We start from the raw sequence: 26,960 nt of genomic DNA, 5'->3' as shown, positions 1-26,960 counted from the left end.
TTCTTGAAGTTATTTCATGATCACTCACGCTTATTGATTGAGAGTTTGCCTACAACTATTTTAAAACTATTTAATTGAACAATTAAAAAAAGTCACAAGCTACAGCTTTCTATGTACCTAAAATAGTGCCAGCGACTGTGGCATAAACACCATAAGGGGACCGTTCCCCCTACAGACCTTTCGTTAAGCCTGTAGGCTATCAAGGCTGCAGAGCATTTGCTGGCCTCAGATTACTCCTGTCCACATTCTCTCTCCTTAAATCTACAGTTTTCCAGAATCAGAGAAAATAATATTGAAGTAGCCTGTATGATAACAGCAGCATAACGGTCTCTAGCAAGCTCTGCTGCAAAACAAAGAGCCTTGAAAGAAGCAACAAGAGATCCATGAGCAGCAAGCAAGAGCTCCTGCAGAAAATCAACATCTTCAACAAAACCAAAGCTCTCGGTGGCTACACACAGAGGAAGAAGTTAAAAGGGAAATAATAGAGCACTGGGAAATGGAAAGCAAGCAGGCCAAGAGACTGGAGCAAGCACTCATTTCAATTATAGCAGACACATGGGAAATAAAAGTTTCCTTCTTCACTTAATTTCTTTCATTGAAGTAAATGGACTACCTAATAGAGCGCACATTCAGTTCACTGGTGAATTTGGGAGTAACAGTCCGTACAAAGCTGCTGAGAAAAGAGTCTGCTCAATAACAAAGCGCAGAACTTTCTTAACGAAGAAAGGGGTCCCTCCTTTTCCTTTTCTGCCATCTTTGTCTTCCTATTATCTCCCTCTAAAAATGCTCAACCTTCAATCCCTGCACACTACATGAGAAGAAAGGATCCTGCCCTACGATTTAGATGAGCTTCTCTAGGCTCACAGATGACTCAGTAGCACAGCTGAACTGAATAATCCCATCACAGAGATGTTCTCTCCTGACCAGCCCCGAGGACAGGGCAGGACTGACCACATCTTCTCCCACAGTCCACAGAGCTGGCAGAGATCCTCTTCTCAACAAGCTGAAAATGTTTTTACAGGCAGGAAGAACGAACAGGTCACCAAGCCAGAAGCGCGCGCGCCTTGTGTGTCGTGTCACGCCAAGAGGCACCCCGCCGTTCCCGGCCCAACGCTCATGTTCTGCGATCATTCACCTATATTTGCTTGTCGTTTTCACTGCAAAGCCTTGAAACCAAAAATCAAATCACTTTTAAATACAGGGTTAGTGCACGCACCTGTCCTTGCTCTAGCTGAGCACTAGGTAGCACTATCACTCTAAGAACGCCCAGAGAAATACATGAACAAGGCAATTGTTTTCCCCTTCTGAAACTGGAAAAGAAACGACTACATTATCAGAGTAAAACCGAGATATTTGTCAAACTACTCCAAATACAGCTACAGGTGCAGCACTCTAATCAGCTCCGATATAAAACAGAAAAATACCATTTTTACGTCAGAGAATTTGTGATCTCAAATCTTCACAAAGCAGTAGTGGGAATTTGCCCTGATGTTTTATGTTTGGAAACATGTGATAAAAGGAAATATGGTTAAAGATAATTATGGAACAAGTTCAAATTATCTGAAGAGCTAGCACATGATCCCCTGTACCTGCCACCATCCAAAAAAACAACTGAAGCTGGCAATAACTAGCTGAAGACAAGGCTTTTTAGACATAGGATCACATGTCTCTGAGACAGCATAAACATTAAACCTCGGTTCAAGAGGACAAAAAAAATGTGATAAGCTTTTTGCAACTTATTAAAATCTACTTTAGCAAGTGGTTCTGGATGGATGTGCACTGAATGTCGCTGCTCTGATGCAGGCACAGGAGGCTGTATTTTGGTGGTGTGCTCAGAAACCTTCTGTATTTTCAAACACTTTGGAATGCATGATTATCTTTATAATTATGTTAGATTCATCACTCAGATTTTACTTCAGGTACTGTACTTACATCTGAAAGCTTATTGTCTTCAGAAAGAGTCTGACAGCAAACCATATGCTGGAACAAAGTATTTTGCCTGCTAATTTAATCATGTTTGAGTTGCAAAACGCAGCTATGACAAAGGGGCTATTCCTGGAGTCCCAAAGATTTCCTTCTATTCGGTGTCTCTAGAATCTTAAGTGTTATTTCTCCTGTTTTAATAATAGGACAGCTTTAATGAAGTATGGCTGAGAAATAAGGAGTCTTCAGTGATTAGGTAACAGAGAGAATTTCAAAGCTCACATACAGGACAAATTCATTTTCTCCATTTCCAGGGTATGGAAGGGAAAAAAATGAATTTCCCACGCCTCAACTGTAAAAATCTCCTTCATCTTCTCTTTCTAGCATCCAGCTGTTCCCAAATTCTCACTCAGAAAACCATCACCTTGATGCAAGTCGATGGCAAAACTGGAAGCACTGAGCATTATAAATTCCATTTGCAACTTTGCTTCCCAAGGTAGCTTCGTGCAAGGTAGTTGTACTTTGATAATGACAGTGGTATGCAAAAGATACAGCTCAAAAAAACTCCAAACCTTTTGTGCTTGGAAAAACAGAGTAATCTCTTTCTCCCCATTCACCCCACTAGTAAATTCTAGACTTTCCTCCATAGATATGTAAGACTTTCTGTTGTGCCACCAGTGAAGATCCTATTTGCAAGACTCAGAAAGCACATGCAGGATATGCAAACTCCAACGAAATCAGAAACCAAGCTATAGATTTGAAAATAAGAGCTGGCATGGGATTAATTGCTATACAGATAAACCAATATGGAAGGCACACATTAAGTACATCTTTGGGGTCAAGTTAGACAAACAATCACGAACATTCTTGTCGCCAAAGAGCAGGGAAGACATTGGGAAGGATTCTTCCCCCTTATCTGGTTATCTGGGGGCTATGCCCCATCACAGCCATTCCCACATTCACGTGTCTTGAGAGCAGCAGAAATTCATGTGAGAGGCAACATTCAGATTTATAAGCTGCACTTGCATACCATTGTGAAACAAGAAGCTTGCTCTGTGTGTGTGTGTGTACATATGCATACACACACACACACACACACTCACACACTCTCTCTCTCTCTCTCTCTCTCTCTCTCTCTCTGTAGTTTAGGAATCTTTAACTGAAGCCAGGGATTTGGGTGTCAGACAGTCTGCATGTGCCATTTCAAGACTCATAGTATCACAAAAAATAAAAATGAGCTACATATCGCATAGAGTAGTCCCAATCTCACATTCTTCCTATAAAAGAATCACTTCTCCCCTGTATGTTTCCCTATCCACACTTCTGAAACATTGTTCAGTCTCAAACAAGCCAGGAAATTTCTAGCCTTCCAAAAGCCAGTTTTGAAATTCAAGTGCAGAATTAGCACAGAAGCCTTCTGCATCATTAGCTAAATTTTACCATCACTTTCAAGCACCACTTTTAGATTTCTTTTAATGAGAAAACAGATGATGATTTAAAAATCACTCTTTCCAACAAAGGTACAGCTGACCCTATTCCAAGAATACAAGCTCTGTAAGAGACAGGATATATCAAATCCCACTGGAAAACTAGTTATAAATTTCTCCCTATAAGGAAGACAAGTCACCCTGCTAGTCTAGTCTGCGAGACTGCATTCAGAGACTGGAGTTTGAAGTCTGACAAGAAACAGCAAGTCCTGAATAAAGCTTTTAGCACATTCTCAGTAACTTCCCTTAACCATGAATATTTCCTAACCAGGTTTCTATTAATCTCCTTTAATATTCTCATGCAAGATTTAGCAAGTAAACATGGAATAAATGTGCTTCGGCGCTGACCCCACTTCAAAATGGTATGAATAATTTCATACAAAGTGCTACAGAACATGAAGGGATAAAGTATTTTGTGAAAGTACTTTTGCTTTCACAAACAAATTAAACCTTTTTGAACTGATGATATAAATATTTCAGTATTATTTCATTTACTAAACTGGGAAAGTGAGGCAGAGCACACATCTTCAGGAGAGCAGTGTTCTACAACAGAGAGATAATCCTATTCATAAAGAAGCCTCAAAGCCGCAGAATAGCTCCAATTAATGCACTGCGTTTGTCTGAAAATGTTGATCCTGTCAAAAGGAGCACCCAAAAGTAAAAATTAGAGGGAAAAAATTCTCATCATCTGTACGTTTCATTATCTGTTGACTGACATTTTCAAATGTACTAACAGTAACTCAGACATGGCCTCCTAAACCCTTCAGTGCTTTGAAAGCCTCCTGTTTTGGTGAAAGTCAGTTTAACTGATGTATCAGTTCCAGGAGGCAATGTATGAACTGAAACTTCACTGTAGATATACTGGTATGTGTGTGTCAACCTTGCTCACAAGCCCCTCCAAAAAAGATCCTTCTAAAACACAAAGTAAAAAAAATTCTTTGAAGAGAGACCATTTTCAGTTAAAAGAGCAGAGTGTTACATGGCGTGAAATCTCAAATGGGCAGTGTTCACTAAGTGCTGTCACCCCAGGACTGCAATGACAGGAATTGGTGCATTCTGAAAAGTGCAAGGTAACAATAAAGACGAGGACAGCAACCAAAAACATATTTGTTTTGATACCCCAATCTGCTGCAACAACACCTCACAGAATGGCCATGCTTGTATTATATATGAACATAATGGAGATAACAAGAAGTTCAAAATGAAGGAGAATCTTTTGCAGGAAGAACGTGACAGTTAGCAAAATTCTCCTACACCTCCTACACTGCAATATCATCATGTGTTTGCCTTTGCTATCACGCATAGAGTGTGTGCGCATGGGGGGGGGGTGCCTTCAAACATCAATTACCAATAAACACACATTGTATTTAGTGTCAGGGAATTAATTGAGCTTTCCGCAATGAAAGACTTTTGGCACAAAAACTATAAGCCAAGGTTGACCTACCTGAATGGGTCCCACTGACATCAGCAGGTTTTTCAGTTGGACATCAGTAGTTGATGAAGAAAGCCCTTCAACTGACACAATACAGGGCTGAGGTTTGCACTCCACCACTCGCAGGTTCTGTTTATTTGGCATCAAGCGTCCTCGGCCCATCTGGCCTGCTACTCCTCTGCCTCTCCCATGCATAATGACCTGCCAACAACAAAAGTAACAGTATTTTGATTTACTAACCTAGTGCTTCTGCTAACTATGTTTGACAGATAATACAAAAGTTAGCAATTTACTTAGACTTGATTAAAGTGGGTGTTGATTTAAAACAGCTTGTTGCTGCTTGCTAATTCAAAAAGCCACTTATTAACATATTCATCAACTGCTTATACGAACCTCTTTTAGAAGTATAGCAAGTTCTAAATGGTGTTGTAGGTCAGCCTCAGCTTTTAGCACCGATCAACAAAGCAATGAAGCACGTCAGACCCAAATACATATACACAGCCTAGTTTTCGACACCGATTACATTAGTGTGCATGTGCTCAGCTCCACCATGCTGAGCCTGGTCAAAGAAACAGTGAGCCCTCTCCTGCCTCCAGGCTCTACTGTTACCAACTAACATCAGGATGGAGTATTTGCATATAGTAAGTAACTCTAAGACAACTTGCAGTTTTCCCAAATGCTGTAAATCTGGCACCACTAGGTCTGCTGGAGCAGGGAGCGCGTGGCCATTCTTGTAAATTAAAGGTTGAACAGTTGGAGAGAGAGGGACATTAACAACGAAACAGTGACAAACGTTGCAAGCAAGTCAATGCTCCACAAACATTGCCACTTCTCCTGTTGGGGGGTTTCTGCTTGGAAGGCCTATAGATAGTAATAACATTACACCCCTCTGGACATGAAGCAGCAACTTTATCCCTACACAAAGCAAAAAGATTACAGCAAACATTTTGAAACCATGAAACACCTTAAAAGCCTAAGTCCTAGTTATTTTTGTGGAGCATCCAAGTTTGAAGAAGAACAGAAGGTGAACACCAGCACCACCTGATTACACTGTCACCTCCTAGTCAACGACGAGTGCGAAAATCTAGTGACACCATGACATGCTATTTTGAGCAATACCGACTCTGAGAACTGACCCCCCATGATGCCAGAGACCATTCTGAAACAGTTGCCGTGTACTCCTACATACTCAGGAAATAGCCGGAATAAAAGCTTAGGCACAGCTACCGTCCTCTTGATTTTTAAAGCCAGAAAATGTGTTGGATACCATCTCCTATGGCAGCTATTTTGAGATGCATGCATTTCGCACAAACAGCACTGTGTTGACCACAAAGCCATCAGATGAAAAAAAGAAAAAAACAAAAAACAAACAAACAAACAAACAGCCCAACCAACCAACCAAAGACTTTTCAGGATCACCAGGCAGTGCTGGATTCAACCAGGCTTCCACAGATACCTCCAGCTACGCGCCACGTGGCTCACGCAGACCCACACTGGTGACCAGCAAGTGACGCCAGCTATGCACACAGTAACACAGCGACAAAGGTCCGGGCAGCAACGTGCATCTAAAACTCACCTTTTGGGGTGATTTTTCATATAAAAATAGCATGGTATTTTCATTCATCTTTCCAAATCATTCTTCCTTCCAAGGTTATATGGCTTCCACCTCCCATCCCCCCCCCTTTATTATTTATTTTTTTAAAGGAGACACATGCAACCCAGAAGGAGGAGCAAAGAACTACGAAGGCTGGAAGAACCAATTGAAAACTCTACTCATCTTTAAAACTCAAAATTTCTCCTCACTTGAAGACTGATATTTATTAGACTCCATATTTATGCTGCCTGTTTCTAAACCAGCCACCTTTTAAGAAGTCTCCTTCCCCAAACACTGTAAATGATTGAAACAGTTCTTCTCCAAGGGTTATTTGGTTGTTTTATAAAACTCCTGTTACAGATATTTAATACTCAAGGCACAAACAAACAACACCTCACTCCCTCTCTCATCCACTGACTTTGTAAGGAGAAGCATCAGAACCCCTCACCCCTCCCGTGACATCTCTCCATGCGATGTAAGCACAGCACAAATGCAAGCTGAAAGCACTGAAAATAGCTAAATGATTCACTTCCACTTCCTCTTCCACACAGCTCAAATATTTCTAAAAACAGCAGGACGATTCCTTAATTTGTGTCCAGCTTTTCAGATCAGACCGGTCAACTGAAAAACATCCCGCACAGCAAGAGACAGCAGAAACGACACTTTATTTGAGCCTGACAAAGCCTTTGGTATTTTTGCATCTATGAAATACATCAAATAATTGCACCCTTTCTGCAAGCTTTCAACAGCATGATTTACACCTTAACTGGACTTCAACTTTAGAACTCAAATCTGTTAATATTAGTGAACATTATTATTTTTCAGCGTGCTCAGGAATGCTGATGCTCTCTGCATTGTGAGCCGTAGCGAGGAGCATCCTTGGCCTGGGCACCCCACTGACCAGAGCCCCCCACCTGCAAGGTGGCAGGAGACCCACAGCACCGACTGCTCGGGGAAGCCAGGGAAGCATCTGAGCTCCAGAGGGGACCCAGCAATGAAAGAACTTCATCAGCTCTCCTAAATCATCACACCAGGGTAACACCTGAGCGTCAGGCTGAATAAACATGCACAAGACCGTGGGGCAGAAGGCTTCACCTAAGCCTGGGACAAACATCAGGTAATCTGTAAAAGGGCTCAGACAGAAGGCATGTCTCAAGGGAAGAAAAAAAAAATCAATTGTGAAAGCATCTTCATTCACACGGTTTCTTTCTCCTTCCTTAAAGATTTGCAAGTCAAAACTCCTTTTGCATCTCTAACAGATGTCACTAACCAGTGGGTTTCACATTAACTGGCAGGCTTCCTGCGGATAAGGAGACAAACTCCTGGGCTGCACAAGAAATAGGTTTATGGTCTAGAAGTAACGTTATCTTGACTGAGAGTATAAAACCATTATGTCTCTATTGGGTTTACACAAAAGCAAAAGAAACATCCTACTGAGAGCTGCTCGTTACCCACTCTCCTCACTGTCATTTGAAGAGAAATATGCAGGTACAAATGATATCTAGGATATTGTCCCAGAAGATCAAGCAATGTTTTCAAGTTCACAGAATTCAAATCCTTAAATCACGTTCTCTGTATTACTACTATATGCAAGCAACAGCTTCTCAAGAACTCAACTCTTTCAATCCCAAACGAATCAGCTTCATCACCCCCTTGCACAGTCCACCCGCCCAAAGCAGAAAATCTCAATGTTCCTCCCACTCGAGAGCTTTCTTCTACAATGGCCAAAGTGAGAAAGCAACAGAAAACTGCACCTGCTTTTTCCACATCTGTACTTACTGAACTGGATGGCTCGCTGTTGCATGTGGTTTCACAGACAATTTTGTACATAAATCTTTGAGACCAATAGCAAGTGAGAAATTGCAAAGCTTTCCCTCAAGACACTCTTCAATTGTTGCTCAAAAAGGAAAAGCAAGAGCTATTCTCTCTCCCTGTCCCCCAAATCCAAGCACACACACACACAAACAAAACCTTAGCCAAAAACCTGCATTAAATCCTCCTGTTTCTAGTATTAATATCAGAATCAACATAAGTCTCACTGGGATATGGGCCTTATGCCTTCGTCAGATAACTTCTTTTATTCAACCTTACAGCAGCTGGAAGATTATGAAACTAAAAGGAACAAAAAACCCTAGGAGGAGTTCAAATGCAAGAACTGGGAGTTAAAATCTAATCTATGTTAACTGCCTGCTGTGAAAAAATAACCATAAATATTTGTAATCATTTCTTTCCCAAACTGAAAGATGATCCCAGTACATAGGAGGAGCATCTCAGAGCAAAGCCCTCAGGTACAAGACACACTGAACATGCTAATTACTGATACTTCAAAGGCAAGAGGTTAGGTTAGCCAACAACAGCCCAGTCTTCACTCGCAAGCCCAATTACCGCAGAATAAAACTGGTCAAACTCAACTAGGAAATGTGCAAATCGCAAAAAGCTGTAACAGTCAAAGGCACAAACATGCAACAGAGGTTGAACAACTTCACAGGGTACATTCCCAGCTGGCGTCTCAGCTACCCGCTTCGGTTTGAAACTGCTAGCATAGTGCTCATGCAAAACTCTCTGGGATGACCATCTTGTCCAAAAAGCTGGAAGCACTTCTAGACTTTTTCTAAATTAATTCGTTCTAGAAACATGAAAACCTATACAAAACAATAAGGCAAGTCCATAGCATAAAAATAAGGGGAAGGAACAAGGCTGGTTCCTCCAACAAGAAAAAGGACAACTGGATCAAAACCCTACAGTATAATACCGCTCTGGACATCCACTGCTTTGTGAGGTGACTTGAAGAGGCAGTTGGGGAGGCAGGGGTGACTCCCTAATACCGCTTCTCCAAAGAGAGGCACGCAAGTGTGCATTACAGTTATTTGCTGCTAAAGGCCTGACAGTGCTCCTTGCTCCTTTCAAAGCCAGCAGTACATTGTTTCATTCTGCAGCTAGGCTTCCCTGCAGCTGAACACACCATGTGCTGTTTTTCTTAAAGAAATGAAAAACAAATACCGCTCTTTGTTCACTATATGCCTACAAGCAAGACAGCAAAGTCTCAGATGACAAATTTTAGCACCAGCTTTTTTCAAGTGGTTAAAGACATGACTGTGCAACGACAAGTACTGTCTGAGCCCACACAAACAAGATGTATGTAGCAGGATTCAGTGGCATGTTAAAGCATTGGACTCTCCAACTCCATCATCCTTTAAACTTATTTGCAAGCCGATTATTGGCTTTCTCAGGCATGGAAATGAAGAATCAAGTCTCAAGTAAAGCATTTGTAAAGAGCTTTAACACACAGACCTCAACACATTACGTACAGGGCACATGCTCATATTAACATTTTGGAAGAAAAGCCGTATGATTGTAAAGAAAACTATATATACCTGCTGACGTCTAATGTTCACTCATGGGCTAAACAACAAGTGTGTGGCCAGAAGAAAATACAAAACACATGGTAGAGCAACAGACAGGCAGGCAAGTGAAGGAAAGCTGTACTGCAGAAACCTTCCCAAAGCGAGGTCTAAATCACAGAAGCTAAATTGCTAGTCTCTCTTCTACTTAGAGATTGTGACAGTTGTCTCAGTTCTTGCTCACTTTAAATCATTCTTTTCCCTTTTCTAACAACTTGATTTCTGTATTTCGAATTTTTCATTAGCTGATATTACCCATCTCCCAATTTAAATAGGTAGGAAGGAAATGAGGCATTCAATTTTAAGTCTTCTCTTGTCAAAGTATATTTTTATCTGATTTTTTCTATAGCATTTTGGGATGCACAGGGAAACACTAAGGCTTTCAGAAATGCATCTATTCATCAGCATGGCTTCCTTCATACAACTGGATACATGAAGTGCTGAAAGCAGGCAGGGTACATCCACGTTAGTCCTAAACCAAGACCTGAAATGGACTTATTTAAGCTTTCATTTTATGATGCAAATTCCTCTAATTTCCTCCACATACGAGTGAATTTCATTCTTTGTCTACAAACCAATAAAGTAAACATTTTCTTCTGTTGTCTACTGCTTAATTTCTATATCACGAACCATTCTGACCTTCCAGCTTTGAATTTCCAAGTTTTACAGAAGGTTTGCTTTCCTAAATGACCATATAGCAAGGAAAGAGTTCTCTTGGATGAAGCTTACAATTACTTGGTTACTTCAGGAGTAATAAAAATGCCTTCTGCAAACGGCAGGAGTTCTGTTTGGGTGAAAGCATAAAAACTGTCTTTCAAATGCCAAATAACGAAAGATCACTAACAGTGCCAATGATTACTAGCAGTGCCAGCATAAGCTCATTTCAAATACTGTGTAGAATTAAGAAACAAAACTCTAAAGATAGGCAAAAGGATTTGAGTTATATGGTGAACATTTTTCAAATTTCTGCTATGCACAGCTTGATCTGAAACTGCAGACTAACAAAAAAAAAATTATGCAATTCAAAGGACACGTTTTAGAATAGATTCCCTGATACCAGTCAAGGCTATATTTCAATACTATGTATTTTTTTTTTCTCAGTGTTGTGATCATGAAGATCATTCTGTCAAATACAAAATTACAGATTCTTAAAATAGAATTTTATGAAGGATTGCCTGAATTTAGTAAGCTACAGCTCTGTACTCTATCATAATCATTATGACAGTTTTACAATGAAGATGAAGTTTATTTGCCACCAACATTAGCAGGACAAATTTATTTATAACAAATGCTTTAAAATGTACTGATAAAAATGCCTATTGATACTGTCAGAGCTTCTTGCAATTTGACAGATCAAATCTTATTTTCATTCTTAAACCCCATGAAGGAATGGTATCACCAACTTGCATTCTGTAGTGAGCAAATTGATTAATCCCCCTCTATAGAAATCTCAACTCTTGATTACACCTATCAGACGTTAAGCAGCATTATTCTAGAGTGACAACACTTGACAAATTCCCAAACCATTTTTCTCAGCCTTTGTGGCCCTGCTAGCTTGTATTAACCCTGATGAAAAATTAATTTTCCTTATCTTCCGCTAAACCCCAAAATCCAAATCCGCCAAACTGGCAACTCTTTCTGTAAAGGTATTATGAAAACCTCTAAAAGATTAATTGCATGTCTTCAGGTGACATTAAATTAATTTCTGTACTCATGACAGACATTTGATACTCAGTACTGAGCAGACAGATAACATTGTCAGGATACACAGAAGGACAGTGGCGCAGTGTCCCAGGGCAGCCTCTTATGAATTCGCCTTTCGATAAGGCCATACTTCACTGTCAGTGGCACTGTTAGTGATCTTGCAGCCCATAGACCTCACTGCACAGGTTTCTATTAACTACGACAATGCTGTGTCTATCCATGTAATCTTTATAAAGCTAATTCAAAAAAATCACCCAATAGTAAGAGGATGTGCATGCCGGATAAAGCACTTGAAGGAAAAAAAAACTCTGGCTGATTTGTGTAAAAAAATAACAAGGAGAAACAAATACTTTAGTGTGTCCACCTTATTTTCATCTGTGTTTAGATGCACTGTAAATCAAATAGCTTATTACAAGATGAAGGCTTAAATCTTGCAGGAAAATCTCAATCCCAAAATGTCTTGTAATTGATTTCCTTTATGGAATGAGAAACATCTCATCTGATACTAGTTATAGTCAATATTTCTAGAAATGAGTACCTCTAAAGTATCTTAGTAGTTAAGAAAAAAAAAACCCTCAAACATCCATTAGGCTACTAAACTCATATTCAATTCAAGGGCAAAAGCTAATTATTGCATTCTTCCATCAGCCATATAGATTTTCATATGTAATTTTTTTTTTTTTTTTTTCAGTACTACAGTTGATTACAATAAAACGAGAGGGACATCTACACAGCTAGCTGTGATCCCCACGTAACAGAGGTAAGAAATAAAAACAGTAAAGGCAAAGCAAAAACCATGTAGAGCAAGAAAACCTTCCCTCTAACAGACAGGATTCTTTTCTATGGTTACCAGGAACATATATGAAAGGCAAAGCCCCCAAACTTATTCATCTCTCTTCAATTGGTGCTCCAAATGTGTTACCACCGCGCTATTGCCAGCTCACACACTGGGGACACAGGAAGGGGAAACCTAATCCCACAAACCAGTGACACCAACAAGTGCCTGTTTTTTGAATGGCTGAAGATCTGTCTTCAACCTGTCAGTTGCCAATGATAAACACCTGAGACCCATTCTTAAAGGCCTTCTAAGACCTTTGAAAGGCTTTTTTAAATTCAGGACTGGCAATACCTAGAAAAAACCCCTGCTCTCTAGCCAGACTGGAATACACTACTCCAGACAACTCACTAGTAACAACTGATCTAAGACCTACCTAGCAGTTTAGTTGCAACTCAAGAGTACACACAGAAATGTGCTACAGACCTGGTCCAACCACCAAGGCAGTCCCCATTTCACACACACAAGTGACACTTCCCAGGCTAACCAGCGAGCTATGTTTTATTTTTCCCAGCCTAAAACTTTTTTGTAGGGCAAACTATATATATATATATATATATATATGTATGTATGTATGTATTTTTTATATATATTAAATATATATATATTTCCCCCAAGAATCATTTCCCTTCCTGGGGTAAAAAAAAGACCCTGTTAAGCTGCAGAAAGACACTCAGTGAGCCATGATTGGAGGACTATCTTTTCTGCTGTGCTTAATGATGTACAAGAACTCGGAACAGCAGAAGAAAACATCTTTAAAAAGTTAATTCCATTGAATCCCATGTACTAACAGACTTCTTACTTTTAAGTATTTCCTCATGTACTTGAGGGAAGAACTAAGGCATGGCAAAAGACTGGCCAAAAGCCACTGAGGAACCTCAGCCATACCTAGGCTACACTGAAGTTTCACCACGAGCAACAGAAACACAGTTGATCAAACTGAACCATGACTACATATTTTTCTAGTTTAAACAACTACAAACTTGGAACATGTAGTTCATCCTTATGAAAAACATAAATTCAATGTCAAAGCCACAGCTAAATCTAAGCTCTGGACTGGGCATGTATTTTGCTCTCAGAAATACCTTGATTCCTGCATGTTCCTTTCCACAAAATACATCACCCTAATGTAGATGTCAAAAACATGATTTTGAGCACAATTTCCTGGATTCAGTTGTCAGGATCCAGGACATCTCTATACAGAGAATTCCAGTGAATTATGGACATGCAGATTTTGGATGCAGAGAAATCGCCAAGTGAAAAGATTCCTGTTTGAAACCATCACTAATTCCAAGCTCTGCTGGCTGCCCAAAGCTCCTGGGAGCACTTTCCAGCTGGGCACCAGGCATGTTGGAGAAAACCAGCTAAAAGGGCTACCAGAAAACCACATATCGTTAAGGCTCCTGACTTCAGCTGACTGCTGCCAAGTCAGATAAAAACCAACTCAAAACCTGCAAGTTCTGTCATCGTATCTGAAAACATTAAACACAGGACCACCTGTTTCTCAGCCTCTTCCATTCCAAAGGGGAAAAAAAAAAAAAAGTTAAGCAGCATTGAGGCAGCTTCAAAGTCTGTGCAGCCTCTTACACAGCTGAGAGCAAGCTACTGCATGACATTAGCCTCCTCTCTACATTTTGACATCAACCCTACTGCTATGGCAGTGTGGTAGTGGTATCAGTCATGCCTACCTAAAAGACATGGGATTTCACCCCATCTTAAATTAGGACAGAGACTGGAATCAAAATCTTGCATTTTAAATTGTACTCAACAAGAAAGCTGGTTATGCCTTTGCTGACTGCTGGTTACAGACATGATGGACTGAAATCAGGACAGCTGGAGCTTCCCTATCTACTGTATCACTTCCTAGTTTTTCTAGTTCATATGCCCTTAAAACTAATGGCTGAGTTGAATACTTCTGCTATGTTGTCTTACACTTCTTGTACAGTCTTTGATAACACTGCTAGCAACACAAACCACATCACCTCCGTCTCCAGCTACTTAGTGTCAAAATTCTCCTGAGTCATAATCCTCTCTGTATTGGAGGCCTATTCTAAATAGTTCAATTTAAAATACCATTCAAAAGCATTGGTGACTCTTGGAACTATTAAGCTTAGATCAGACAAATTGCATTTTTCCCCCATTTCAGTGATTGTATTCAGCTAATTCTCACGTGAAAACTAGCTCCCTCTCTCTTTGTAACATACTTTTTTAATGCTGTTATGGTTGCCTTTACTCATTTCCCAGCAAGAAACTGGGCTACTAGATAGTGCATGACACCAAAATCGTATCAATACGAATTTCACACTACAGCACTTATAACAGCAGAAAAACTCTCCTCTGAGATTTAGCGAGAGTGATAAGCAATACTAAATGTTTGCTTTCAGGGTATTCAGCAGGAGGCAGCTCTCTTCTTCAATACACAATTTAACAGTCTCTTGAGGAAAAGGAGAAACCTGTTCTCCAGCCTATAAAGGGAAATACTTTATTTCACTTTGTTTCCAAGTTATCCACATCAAAGCTAAACTCAATTTAGGTAGATACATCTTCCCCCTTTGGCGGATTTTATTGCAAATCCATAAAAATGCTATCTGCGTCTGGTCCTGCTGTCACCTTAAGTCCTTCTGCTTGTTAAGTGTGTCCACACGTGCCCTTACGTTTCTCTTTCACTGAACGTGTCCCAAATAGCACAGGATAGTCCACCCACTACTACAAGTCACAAAATATTCTCTTGCTATAAGAACCATCCTCATTGGAGGTTTAGGAAGAAAAGGGTTTGTTACTTTGTTTTAAAGTATTTTGTGCATAGCATGCCTTTTTCATAACAGGAATATCACAGGGCTCCCTGACAATTACTTTTTTTTTTTTTTTTTTTTTTTTTTTGAGGAGGAGGAGGAGGAGGATGGAAGGAAACTCACATCCATTTGTGAAATATTTCTAGAGTGAAATCTTACAGATCATGGCAAGCAGAGTCCTTTTTCCCATAGCATTCAAATTAATACTGCTTCAAAGGTCTTGCCCCTTTTGATACTCTATAAATGACAAATATGACATCAGGGCATTATGATCTAATGGCTTCTGATGCTCTTTCAACCTGCTTCTGATAAAATATGGACATTTTCTGTACCTGTTGCTCCTTCTAATGGTGGGATATGAGGCAACTGCAATGCCATTCTGCTGCTGCTTAAAAAGTTGCAGCAGCGCGTGGGGTGACAGTGCCTTTGCTCTGCTTCTCAGGGCTGGCAGCACTTCAGAGCTGGGTAAACTTGTCATGCAAACGCTAAAAATCTTCACATTTGTAATTCTTAACATATTTGGATGAAAGGCGCTATAGAGCTTTCAAGTCAAATATTTTTAATTAAACTTGGACATACACATGCAAGCAACACTGAGTACAAACATTAAGCAAAGGTGGTGGATAAGGTTACATTATCAAGCAAGAACCATCTAAATCAATGTATTTTTCCATATTTAGAACTCCATATTCACCTCTCTCCCTTTGCAATTATGCTAAGTAAAAATAAGGCTATCTTCCATTCCAATTCTCTTTTTCTTGTTACAATCCAAGGACGTTTTTTGCGATGGGCTTTCCAGAGAAAACAACTTGTCAATTCTTTCTTCAAGCTTTTTCAGGTGAAGCATCTCAGGTTTTCAGAAATTATGATCACTAATAAGATGTTGCTTTTAATCCGATGTGGTACACTGAAATTTGTTTTACATATATATGAAAAAGCTCATTTGTGCAGCTTTCCACAGAGACCGAGTGGTGTGTTCTTGGAGCAGCATTAGAACCAGCATTTTCAGGCCTTTGGCACAGACATATATCACTTTGAGCATGGAGGACCAGTTTCTGGCTAGGGAGAAATCACCCAATAACAATATAAGATAGCTGAATGATACAGAGATTTTAAGATATTACCGTTTCCCATATAACCTCCAATTAAATGAAAAACAACTACAGCACATTTCATATGATCTTAAGATATTTAAGGCTGCATTCAGTACAAACCTGTTCTTCCAGGACTAACGACACTTCTAATGCATTGACTTAAAGAATTGAATTGCACTTGGTACCGTAACTATTTGCTAACAGATGGATAGCAGGGAGCCCAAAGGAGACCACCATGAACACTCGAGGAGTTAGAAAACACGACCGATCAAAAGAGGCTGAGGGATATGACTGTGCGAAAACAGTTAAAGAGACCTTTAAAATGACAGACAGCCACAAAGAGGGAAGTCAGTCCTTTCCCACATCTCTCGAGGCATAATACAGTCACGGCATCTAACTGCAGCCAGAAAGTATAGTTTGATCTGTGAGAAAAACCTCCTAAATGTACAGATATTTAGACACTGGAGTAGATGGCCAAGGGAAACTTTGTTAATGCAATCTAAGGAAAAGGCTGGACATCTGTCAGGAATGATAAACCGTTAATTCTCCCTTCAAGACAGAACAAGTTATTTCTATGGTCCAGTCACCCCTATTTTCTATCATTTTATGATCACATTTACAAATGATTTATTAGGTTGTTTCTTCCCAACAAACACCATTCTACATCCTCACTGTGTCTTTTCTCACTCAGATCTCAGGATTTACCAAGCCAGGCAAACTTCAGACTTCTCCTTAATAAAATAGGCTGGTATGAATCCTCAGAGAATACTCCCTAACAACTATATCTGGAAAGGATGGATCTGAAGACATGCTGCAAAGAAACAATAAACCAGGTAAGATCCATCAAGAGACATTTGGAGATCTGAAGGGGGGAAAATAAAAAAAATCAAAATTCACCTGCTAAAAACTAAGCACTGTCTCGTTTCCAGGAACATAACATTTAAAGGAGTCATTAAAGCGGAAAACTATCCACTGTATTGCTATTCCTCCGTAAATTACAGCGGTATTAGGAAGGGATGGCAGTACCAGTATTTTGGGGAGAAAAAGAGCACCAATAGACAAAAATCATTAAAAACGGTACCTAACATCATTAATTCACTATGTCACCCTGATGTGCAGACTTAGTCTCACATCTAGGAAATGCTGAATCATTCACCATTTCCTTTTTTTGAAGCTTAACAACAACAAATTAAGGCATTTGATACACCAGATAAACTGGAAGAACTGAAGAGGCTCTTGGGATTTCATTTAATTGGTAATCCTTAAAATTCCAAAAAACAAAAAACAAACAAAAAACAAAAAAACCCAACCACCACCTTGAAAAGCAAAATCATCTTGAGAGAATATTGCCGAATTGTATGGCTGGCTCTTTTACCTTATCAAGCAACGATGACTACTTCTATCTGAAGGTCAGAGATCCTCACTAGTGTTGCAATGCCCAGTAATGCGGATAAACATAGTTAAAAGCTGAGATTGGGGAAGATTTGTCCTTGACAGAAGAAAACACTCTCTTCTGACAGTACCCATATGCCATATGAATATCATGAGCACACTGTGTATGTCTCCTTAACAGTAAAAGCAAAACCATTGCTGGAAACACAACACTGATCCTACTCTACGGATGGTCCCGCTAAGTCTAGGAGAAGAGCCTGGGCTACCTGCTCCCATTCTAGGTGAATCTGGTTTTAATAGAGTTGGCATGAGTCTGGTCTCCATTGGCTCCTCAACAGACAGCTCTGCTAATGTTCTGTGCCAGCTGAAAGGGAAGGGGCTTTCCAAGTCCTTACCTACACAAATTGAGAGTGCTTCAAAAAGGAACCTGCACGGTGTCTGACCACAGATCATCTCACTGGTGCAGGGGTACTAGAACCATGTCTGCACAACAGCGTTCGGGAAAGGAGAAAGGGTACAAGTGATGAGACTCGAGAGCAACTTACCCACAGGATCAAGTCACCGCGTATAGGTAAGAGATGCCAAACACTCTTTTGGCCAAAGGCAGGGAATTAGAGGAATATTTTAGGCTGAGGAGAATGGTTTGGGAAAATGAGATTTGGCTTTTGCTTTTAATTCACGGTTGGGGCAAAAAGTGTAAAAACAAACAAACATGTAACAGGGCTAAAAATCAGAACTGGAAACTAAGTGCAATTTATGTTCTTTACAGTTCAGAGTTCAAGCAGCTTTCAATTCTTCTTTAAAATATGGTCAAAATAGACAAGATTTCCCTCCCTGCTGCTCAATGTTTCCATTTTCTTTGTGTGGTCAAAAAACCAAAGTCCTATAGTTTCAGCTTGTCACTAAATGACTAAGAATATTAATCAACTATCTTGGTCAGATTTAAACAGCTAATTGCAATGCTTTGCTTTTATTTTTCCATAGTTGGAAGGAAAACTGAAAATTTCCACAGCAATAAGAGAAAAACCAACATATGCTATGCGCCAGGAATCTGCTTTACCTTAATAAAACTCCATATCTCAAAGTTGAGAGACAGAACAAGTCTGAGTGTACAGTGAAAGAGGGGTTACACACGTATTTAATGAAACTAGTTACTATTGCTTACCAACAGACCTATCTGAAACAAATCATTTCTGGTTTCCTGAAACAGCATTATGATATATATATACACATTTTAAATAAATGCTAGTTTGGGCACTGATAATTGTTTGCTATGAAGAGCTCTAGTGGTGACTGGCACTGTTTTGTTTTACTGCATTATAACAGAAGTCGTGCATGAGTGCTTATTCAATTCTTCATGAATAACAAACCAGTCACACTTCTTGCAGGCCACTGCGATTCCTGCAATCATATTTATAAATTTTTTCAGTCCAACAGAAACTATTTCTTTCAACTTCTTGTACTTTTTTCTTCTGTACTTAAGTTACCATGCCTGAAGGATTAGACATCCTCCAACTCTGGTGAGGTTGTCAGCTCTATTTAGTCAATAAGATCCTTTAGGTTAATATTGTGAAAGACCACATGATCATTACGCAATCCACAATTTTAAGCTTATTTAAGTTTTATGAGCTGTACAAAATGCTTATAAAAAGTAGTTAAGTAGTAAAGCTCAACTCCAAGGCCTTGCGCAGCCCCCATTAACGCTCTCCTATGTTCACTTTGTCATGACATACAGCAGTTCTGCAAGTTTCCCTCATTAATGTTCTTTAAAGTTTAAGACGCATTCTTCCAAGAACCCAGCCCCAACGTACCCCAGCATTTAAGCATACCATGTCCTTTCTTCCGCCCCACGCAAGCCCTAGGACAGACTTCACACTAGCAACATCATCTTGCTAGGCCCTCTCATCTCAGTTTCTTCAGAGCCCTAACAAATTAACTTGTCTTTTCATTATGACAGAAGAAATTTGGTCTAGGTATTTTCTAACTAAAACCCTCAAATCTTAAATATGCACACTGCCATCGAGACCAGCATCGAGAGGTCGCCACAACACCAGTGCTCAAGGGACACACTACAGATAATAGACCCCTCATCAAAAGATAAGGAAATCTCATTTAGATGCAGAAGTGAAACGGTAACGTTTTCAACACGGACTAACAGAAAACATCCCCCAACAATACACTGCTTAAATTCATTTTGCGACATGCGTCCCAAGAAAATAGAAATAATCTTCCCACAAGTACAGCCTCAGCGAGCACACTAACTCCAGCGCTTGCACGCAATTAGATTACGTGGCTTCCACGAGCAAATAGGCAGAGCCTAGCCTTTTAACTGAACGTTAGAAACAGCCACGCAAGTCTTTTACCCCCCCCACATTATCAGATGTATCAACCTTAGGCAAAATGATCTCAGTCGAGGAGTCTTTCAGGCTCGAGTTGCAAGGAACTTTGATGAAGGGAATATGGCTTCAGAAAAGGCAATACGATTTCAGTGGTAACGGCTGGCAGTAAAGCATCACAGCAAATCTTCATTTCTGAATAACCACTAATAACTTGCGGTTCCAAAATTCTAAAATACAGATTATTAGGCCTGCTAAGCCTACTACTTCCCTTTTCATCTTAGGCCCATTTTTTATTTTGGGATTATACCAACTGAACCACACCAAAACAAACCATGACAACACACACGCACGAGACGAGCCTTGGAAACTTACCCCTCCTGACAACTTAATCACCCTGACTTTGCTGCCGACATGGGGCCCGTCTCCGCTAGCGCTGTTTGCGCGCTGCATGACAGTCCTTTTCACGCCGGGTTTCAGCTCCTGGGGCCGGGCTTGTACCGAAGCTACTCTAGCAGGCTGCACCGCAGGCAGTGCCGCCACCGCGGGTTTCGGCTGCAAGACCTTCGGCGACGCCTGAGGCTGACTCGGGGGTATCGTTCTGGTCTGCCTCAGCTGCTTCACCGGTTTCATTTGGTGTCCTTGGTACTGCATATTAGCCCCGACCTGTGGGAAATCTGTGGGTTTGGGCTGCATGTGTGGAACTACCATATCTTGCTTTTTAACAAGGAGTCTGTTTTTGACATTTGGCCTGGCCTGTAAGCCCGAGTGGGGTATGTAAGGGCTGCCGTTGGTGGGGAACTCGCAGGGCTCCTCTTCCTGCTGCATGTAGGACGGCTGCGTGGCAGGCTGCTGCTGCTGCTGCTGCTGCGCAAGCCTCTCCAGCAGTTCTCTCTTCCTAGCGCCAGCCTGCTGCTGCCGCCGCAGCTCCTTTTGCTTCAGGATTTCTTCTCTCAGACGCTTCTGCTCCTCTATCTTCAAACGATATAATCTAGTTTCTTCATCTTCATCGGGATACTACAAAGGAGAATACAAACACAGTTGTCAAATACTCAAGCATATGCCCAGCTTGGTCAAAATAACATTAACTCGTTGTTTCAGAAGCTGTCATAACGGCACAGCTCTAAAGAGCTTTTGAAATTATCCCTGACACCAAGCAATGGCTACTAGTGGCACATATCTGCTAGCAAGGTTTATTTGCTATTCAACAGAGACAAACAGCTCAAATATGGCTTGGGACTTAGATATACTACTTCCTAGACAGAAAAAAGCCATAATACCAGTTGAGAAATCTTATCAGAATACAAAAAAAAAAAAAAAAGAAAAAGAAAAAAAAAGAAAAAAAAGAAAAAAGTCTTACAAAATTGGAACTCATTTAGAAGTTTCTAAAACCAATTAAACTATTAATATAATTCAAGATATCAAAATATGTTTCAAATGGAAAGTAACAATACGGAGGCAACCCACTGTCACACAGGTTTTATCTTGCTCTTTTCTGACAAAGTAACAAAAGGTAGGGTGGTAAATGACCTGAAAGGCCCTGATTAGAACTATTGATTTTTCTCACAGAATTTTCAGCCTGATCTCAAACTCATTTGTCACACAATAATTGGTTATAATGAACAGCACAAGTCAATCTCTCTGACCTTGAACTCATGCACTCTCTTCAGAATCAAAATGTTGCCAAATGCAGTGTTGGAATATTAATAGTATACAGAGAACGCCTTTAATATTCCAGCCCTAGACCCTTCTGAAAGTATTATACACTATCAAATAACCTTTATAAAGCTTCTTCAACTTTGGCCAAATGGGCTGTTAAGAAAAGCTGTGCAAAACGGACAGACTCAAGGAAATGCAAATTTTCGCATCCTGGAAAAGAAATCAAATCGCTTTGGTGATACAATCAGAGGCATTTTTCTTTTTAATTACAAAGCATACTTTTTCATAAATTTAGTTTTTATTTTCTATAGTTAAAGATTTTTCAGCAGTCTCTACAATTCTCTAGTTAAAATTTCAACAGCCAAACATCCTGCTTTTAAGAAAGATATATTGATTGCCTCTAACAGGAATAGGCTCTCAAAGTAACTCTGCATTTTGGCAAATTACAGCATAAATAATGCTAACACATTTCTCAAAAACTGATGCAGTGATGAGCTGTTATTTACCTTGCAGTAACTGGGGTGCAAACTCTTGTCATCTTTTGCACGCATCTGACCCAAACGTGCAAGAACACTTTTTTTGTTCAAGCGTCTTTTATCCCTAATACCTCGCAGAATCCTCCCCAAACCCAGGGCAAAAAGAGCAGACCAAATCCAACTGCATTGCTGGTTCACAGATATAAGAGCCCAGGAGAAGTAATAGTTTGTATTTGTGGAATCCAGACACACAAGTCTTGAATACTTGTCTCCTTCTGATGTAACTGCTTCTTCTCCGAGTCCCTATCCACAGGGATTACTCCCATGGCAACTAAGCAATAGCTGCACTAGAAACTACAAAACACTAACTCAAAGGCCACATAATACCAGCACAGAGATGTGCACTTTGTTGCAAGCATGAAGTGGGTCTTTCCAGCAAACCAGGAATGAACATCCTGAGGGACTGTGACCAACACATCCATGCAGTGCCTCCTGGATGTAGCTGATCCACATGGATCAACAGCACTAGCATTAAACACAGGACTGACAAACTGCATTTCTAGTACATATGGAGTTAGATGAATGCTCTTAGGGGAATCTTCAGGCAACATGATCTCAAATATCATTTGGAATTTTTCTTTTGGGAACTCAACTCAATACTTTGGAGCTTAATATGGATACTATGATCTCAATCCTTTCTTAAAGGGTCAGCTTTGAAATTAAGAGCAAAGAACTCTGCGGTTATTTGAACTAAGTTGCCGATCTTATGAGGTTACTGCAGATCAGCCCATTAGCAGGGTAAGTAAACCTAAATCCTTCATCTCCAAAGGCAAGCTGCTACTACTGCTAAGTCCTCAGTAAATACCCTTGCCACTAGAGGAACACCAAAGAGGATAAAGAATCCTTTGCTTGTTAACAAAATATTTGCATTAGGAGTCAGATTTGATTAGAGCTAGCTGTGCAACATCCCAACAGTAAAGATTTAGAATGGGTGGCAAACTCCTAAGATGAAAATGGTGGTAATTAAAGCTCATCAGCTTTAAGAGCATCTCTTCTCCTATGTCATTAGGAGCTTCATCAGATAAAGGACAGGGAAGACAGACAGTAGAATGGATCAGGATGGAAGCGGTACAGAGTATCTACTGCTAATGATTTTCATCCCATTACTTTAATAAGTCCAGGACAGATTTCTCCAAAAGCAGCATTTTGCCAAAGAAAGGAACTGGGAGAAAGCAGACATCTTTCAAAGATGCCACAAAGTTCACAGCTTGTGTTTGGAAGTGTGCTGACGAAAGTAACATTAGCTATACCTAAGGATGCAGTATAACTTGGAGCAGGCTTTTTCCTAGATAAGCTCTTGAAGCTTCACCCTTTTTTCTTTTCCTGAGGAACTCCACAGCATGAAGAAATAGTATGTTGTGGTTCGTCTTTTTAGGGAAGGCTACAGCATACAAGGCCAGAGATGCAAAGTGGAGAACCTCATCCGTCTTTGAATAGTTCTTAAACACAAGATGTTTCATTGTGGTTTGGAGGGAAAACCAAACTTTCGCTACAGGTTTTTCTTCTACCTTAAAGTCCAAAGAGACTTTACAGAAAGTGCCAAAAGAAAATGTTACAGGCTGCTTTTCTGAGTCCAGTTAAAGAGCAGCAGCAAGGGCAGCAATAGTTATAGATCACCCTTTATCTAGGAGGGCTTAGAATGACACTGTTGAGGTCAAAGACACCAAAGAAACATGCCCTAAAACAAGAGATCAAGCTTCTGCTGTAATTAAGTCCTAGCACCAGCAGCTTCAAGTGCTAAACTTGCTTTTTATATAGTAAATTCAAAAAAACAAAAAAAAAGAAAAGAAAAAAACCACCCCACAAAAGAAAAAGCTTTTTAGAGGTCTGCAGGTTTTATTACTAGTTAACAAAATTAAATGCAGAGCCACAAAAGTTGAATAGTGCAAGTATTCTGGCTTACTATCAAGGAACAAGAAAGGAACTGTGCAGCCAGACCGACTTGTGTCCTTCAGCAGAATGGACACAAGGACAGAGGGGATGCCTCCAACGGACACCATCAGTGGAAACAGTCTGATCTGTGTCATATACACATGAACCAGTGTGTTCAGCAGATCTGCAGTTTGGTTGGTTTTCAGTTGTAATTTTAGAAACAAGAGAGGCTAGAATCATTTGTCCAAAAACTCCTGACAAGTCTTTATGAAAACTATGGTCAGATCCAAATTATATCATTTTGCTGCTTGCATTCAAAACCATAAATTACCCTAAATAAAAACATCTAGATACACATTACACATTTCACATAGCTGATGACAATAGCTCCCACACCCCTAAGAGGGTATGGGTCATCCTACAAAATATAGGTGCTGCACATCTTAGACAAACAGGAAAAGAGTTAAGAACGAGGTTACGAGTTACTTTGAGAAGCACACTGCCCTCTTGCGATCTTCTAACTGGAAAAGACTGCAGTAAGATGAATTCTCTAAACACAAGACAGTAGGCACCATTATTAAAAGTTAGAAAATAAACCTATCCAAACCACAGAACCCCCAAATTTAGACACTTAAAATTTCTTCAGGCAGTTAATTTCTAAAAAGATGAAAACATTCAGATACATTTGCTTGATAACCTAACATAGCACCTATTTCATGTACTGCAAGTCCTATAAAATAAACCCTGTCAACAATAACTCAGCAAAGCAACCTCAACATTTACTGCACTTGGGAGAATGAAATATAAAGGTTTTATGTAAATATATTAGTGGCATTAATTGCAATAAGTGGCAATATTAGTACACCTTGGACTAGAGCATGTGGACCAGTGCTCTATTCATTTCCCTCCTGTTCCAATATCTCATTTCTTCTGAAGAACTTCAGATCACCTTTCTATGCCCTCTCCTTTTTAAAAAAAAAAAACAAAACACAAAAGTGCCTAATATTGGCTTAATTCTTCTCAAACTAACCTCAACATAAGCAGAATTAGGCTAACAGCCACCATCCATCTTTCCCAATTTCATTGCCAAAATGAAATATAATCTTGAAAAATAACAGTTATTCTAAACATAGCCATTTAAGAGTCAGTGTTTTGCAGCCTCCAAGGAATCGGAACACAGGCATACTATTAGTGAAGTTGAATTACAGTTTTTATCTTCTAGTCACTCAGGTTGCAAACTTCTAAAAATATCAAAATTTTGAAGGTGAGAGAAAACCTGTAAGAGCCAATATTGCTATTCTTTGTGGTTTCTGAATGCCACAGCATTCATAAATATGGCCACTGGCTCTTCAGAAACGAGGATAAAAAAAAAGTCTTAATAATTTTCCAGTTGAAGACACTTGCAAAATGACCTGCCTAAGTCAGTTATCAGCAAGACAGCTAGAAAAGACGACAGAACATAACTATTTCTCATCTTCTTGGAAAGAAAAAGGACAGGACAAAGTTAGTTAATTACAAAAAACGACAACCAAAGAAGACCGTAAAACTAAAGTCTGCCTTAAGGACAGAAGTGTAATAACCTACATTACAACAACAGTGAGGAAAAAAAGAAAAGATTAAATACTTGAAAATGAAGGTTACTAGTACTGCAATCGTCAGTTTGTAAAAGTGCCAATAAGTGGCACCAGTGAACAGGACTGCCACACTGGCACAGCTGAAAGGGGACAACTGCTACTACGCTGTTTGCAGCACGTGGCTCTCTTTCAAGTTCCCTTTAAAACAAGAAGTGTTCCCCGTGCGCGCGCACACATTCACACACTTTCAGTAATTGCTGAGTGTACCTACACAGGCTTTACTGTCATGGTTAATACTAGCAAGCACTAGGAGATGCATCAATTCTTCCAGGGCAATATTTTTTCCCCTCTTCTACAAAAATCTATGTGAAATAGATATCACAATTTGTTTCCAAAGATAGCATCGCCATAGAAATAGAAAGAAAGCTTAATTTTGTAAAACCAAGAATTCACATGAAAGCAATTAGTTAATTTAAGGTTGGTTAGGATATGTTTAGGTTAGGATATGCTTAAAACTTAAACTGGAGAGAACAAGATGACTGCTTTTGGGTTTTTTTTAGTTGATCTGATTAAGAGTGAAAAATATCAGTTCATTTTTCTAAACACTGGCAGAGATATTTCAGGACTAATGCCTTAAATTTCATGTGACTAAAATATGAAAGAACTATAAAATGTTTTAGATGGCAAGGCCTATATCTGCTTTGCATAGGCTTACAAAACTTACCTGTACTAATGGCCTGAAAGACAGAGACTTCCCTATGAGGTATGGTATTTTCTGTGACTTAGATTATTCTGAGAGACTGAATTGAGGAGAAGGGGATTACTTAAGTCATTTTTGCAAAAAACATCAAAATTAAAGCTGAAAAAAGTTTTTTCTTTTTTTTTTTTTTAATATTCCTGTGGAAAAGCAAGTGCATAGGAGGTCAAACACTGCTAGCTATGGATTTCTTCTGTGCTTCATTTGTGGAAATTAGGGATGGTCATGATGAATTCAAGAACAAGATGTGAAGCTAATAACCAGCAGCTTAAAGGGAAGAAAGTATTATCACAACCAAAGCTTTCAACAGTTGTTGAACGAAATCTGGTCCTTGAGGCAAGATTCACGGTCAACTGAACTATAAAGATTTACAGTTCTGCTCAGAATAACCTGACATTCAGAAACCGTATGGGATTCATTTAACCATCATGCTTCTCTAGCACCTCCTGATGTTCAGTATGAACAGCACCACCAGCGCAGTCCTGTCCCCCTTCTCTCATGTTAACAGCGCACATGTAGTCTCTCTGCTAGTGTCCAAGAGCAGCTGTGCAGGGAAGAGGTCACCTGTTCAC

General features: G+C 39.8%; 1 protein-coding gene across 3 annotated transcripts in view; it reads right to left on the bottom strand.

The window, feature by feature from the left end:
* The window catches only part of RBM33 (RNA binding motif protein 33), a 103,552-nt gene that overhangs the window by 13,477 nt on the left and 63,115 nt on the right, over nucleotides 1-26,960 (bottom strand). For all 3 annotated transcript variants that reach the window (XM_026102956.2, XM_026102967.2, XM_064505747.1), the window contains 2 exons: nucleotides 20,366-21,007; nucleotides 4,855-5,043 (listed from right to left, as the gene is read on the bottom strand). In XM_026102956.2, coding sequence (XP_025958741.2) covers nucleotides 4,855-5,043; nucleotides 20,366-21,007 — 831 coding nt within the window. The remainder of the gene's footprint in view (nucleotides 1-4,854; nucleotides 5,044-20,365; nucleotides 21,008-26,960) is intronic.

This window comes from Dromaius novaehollandiae, chromosome 2, assembly GCF_036370855.1.
Source record: "Dromaius novaehollandiae isolate bDroNov1 chromosome 2, bDroNov1.hap1, whole genome shotgun sequence".
Lineage (NCBI taxonomy): Eukaryota > Metazoa > Chordata > Aves > Casuariiformes > Dromaiidae > Dromaius > Dromaius novaehollandiae.
Note: the sequence above shows the minus strand (reverse complement) of the source record. Positions and strands in the feature narration are given on the sequence as shown.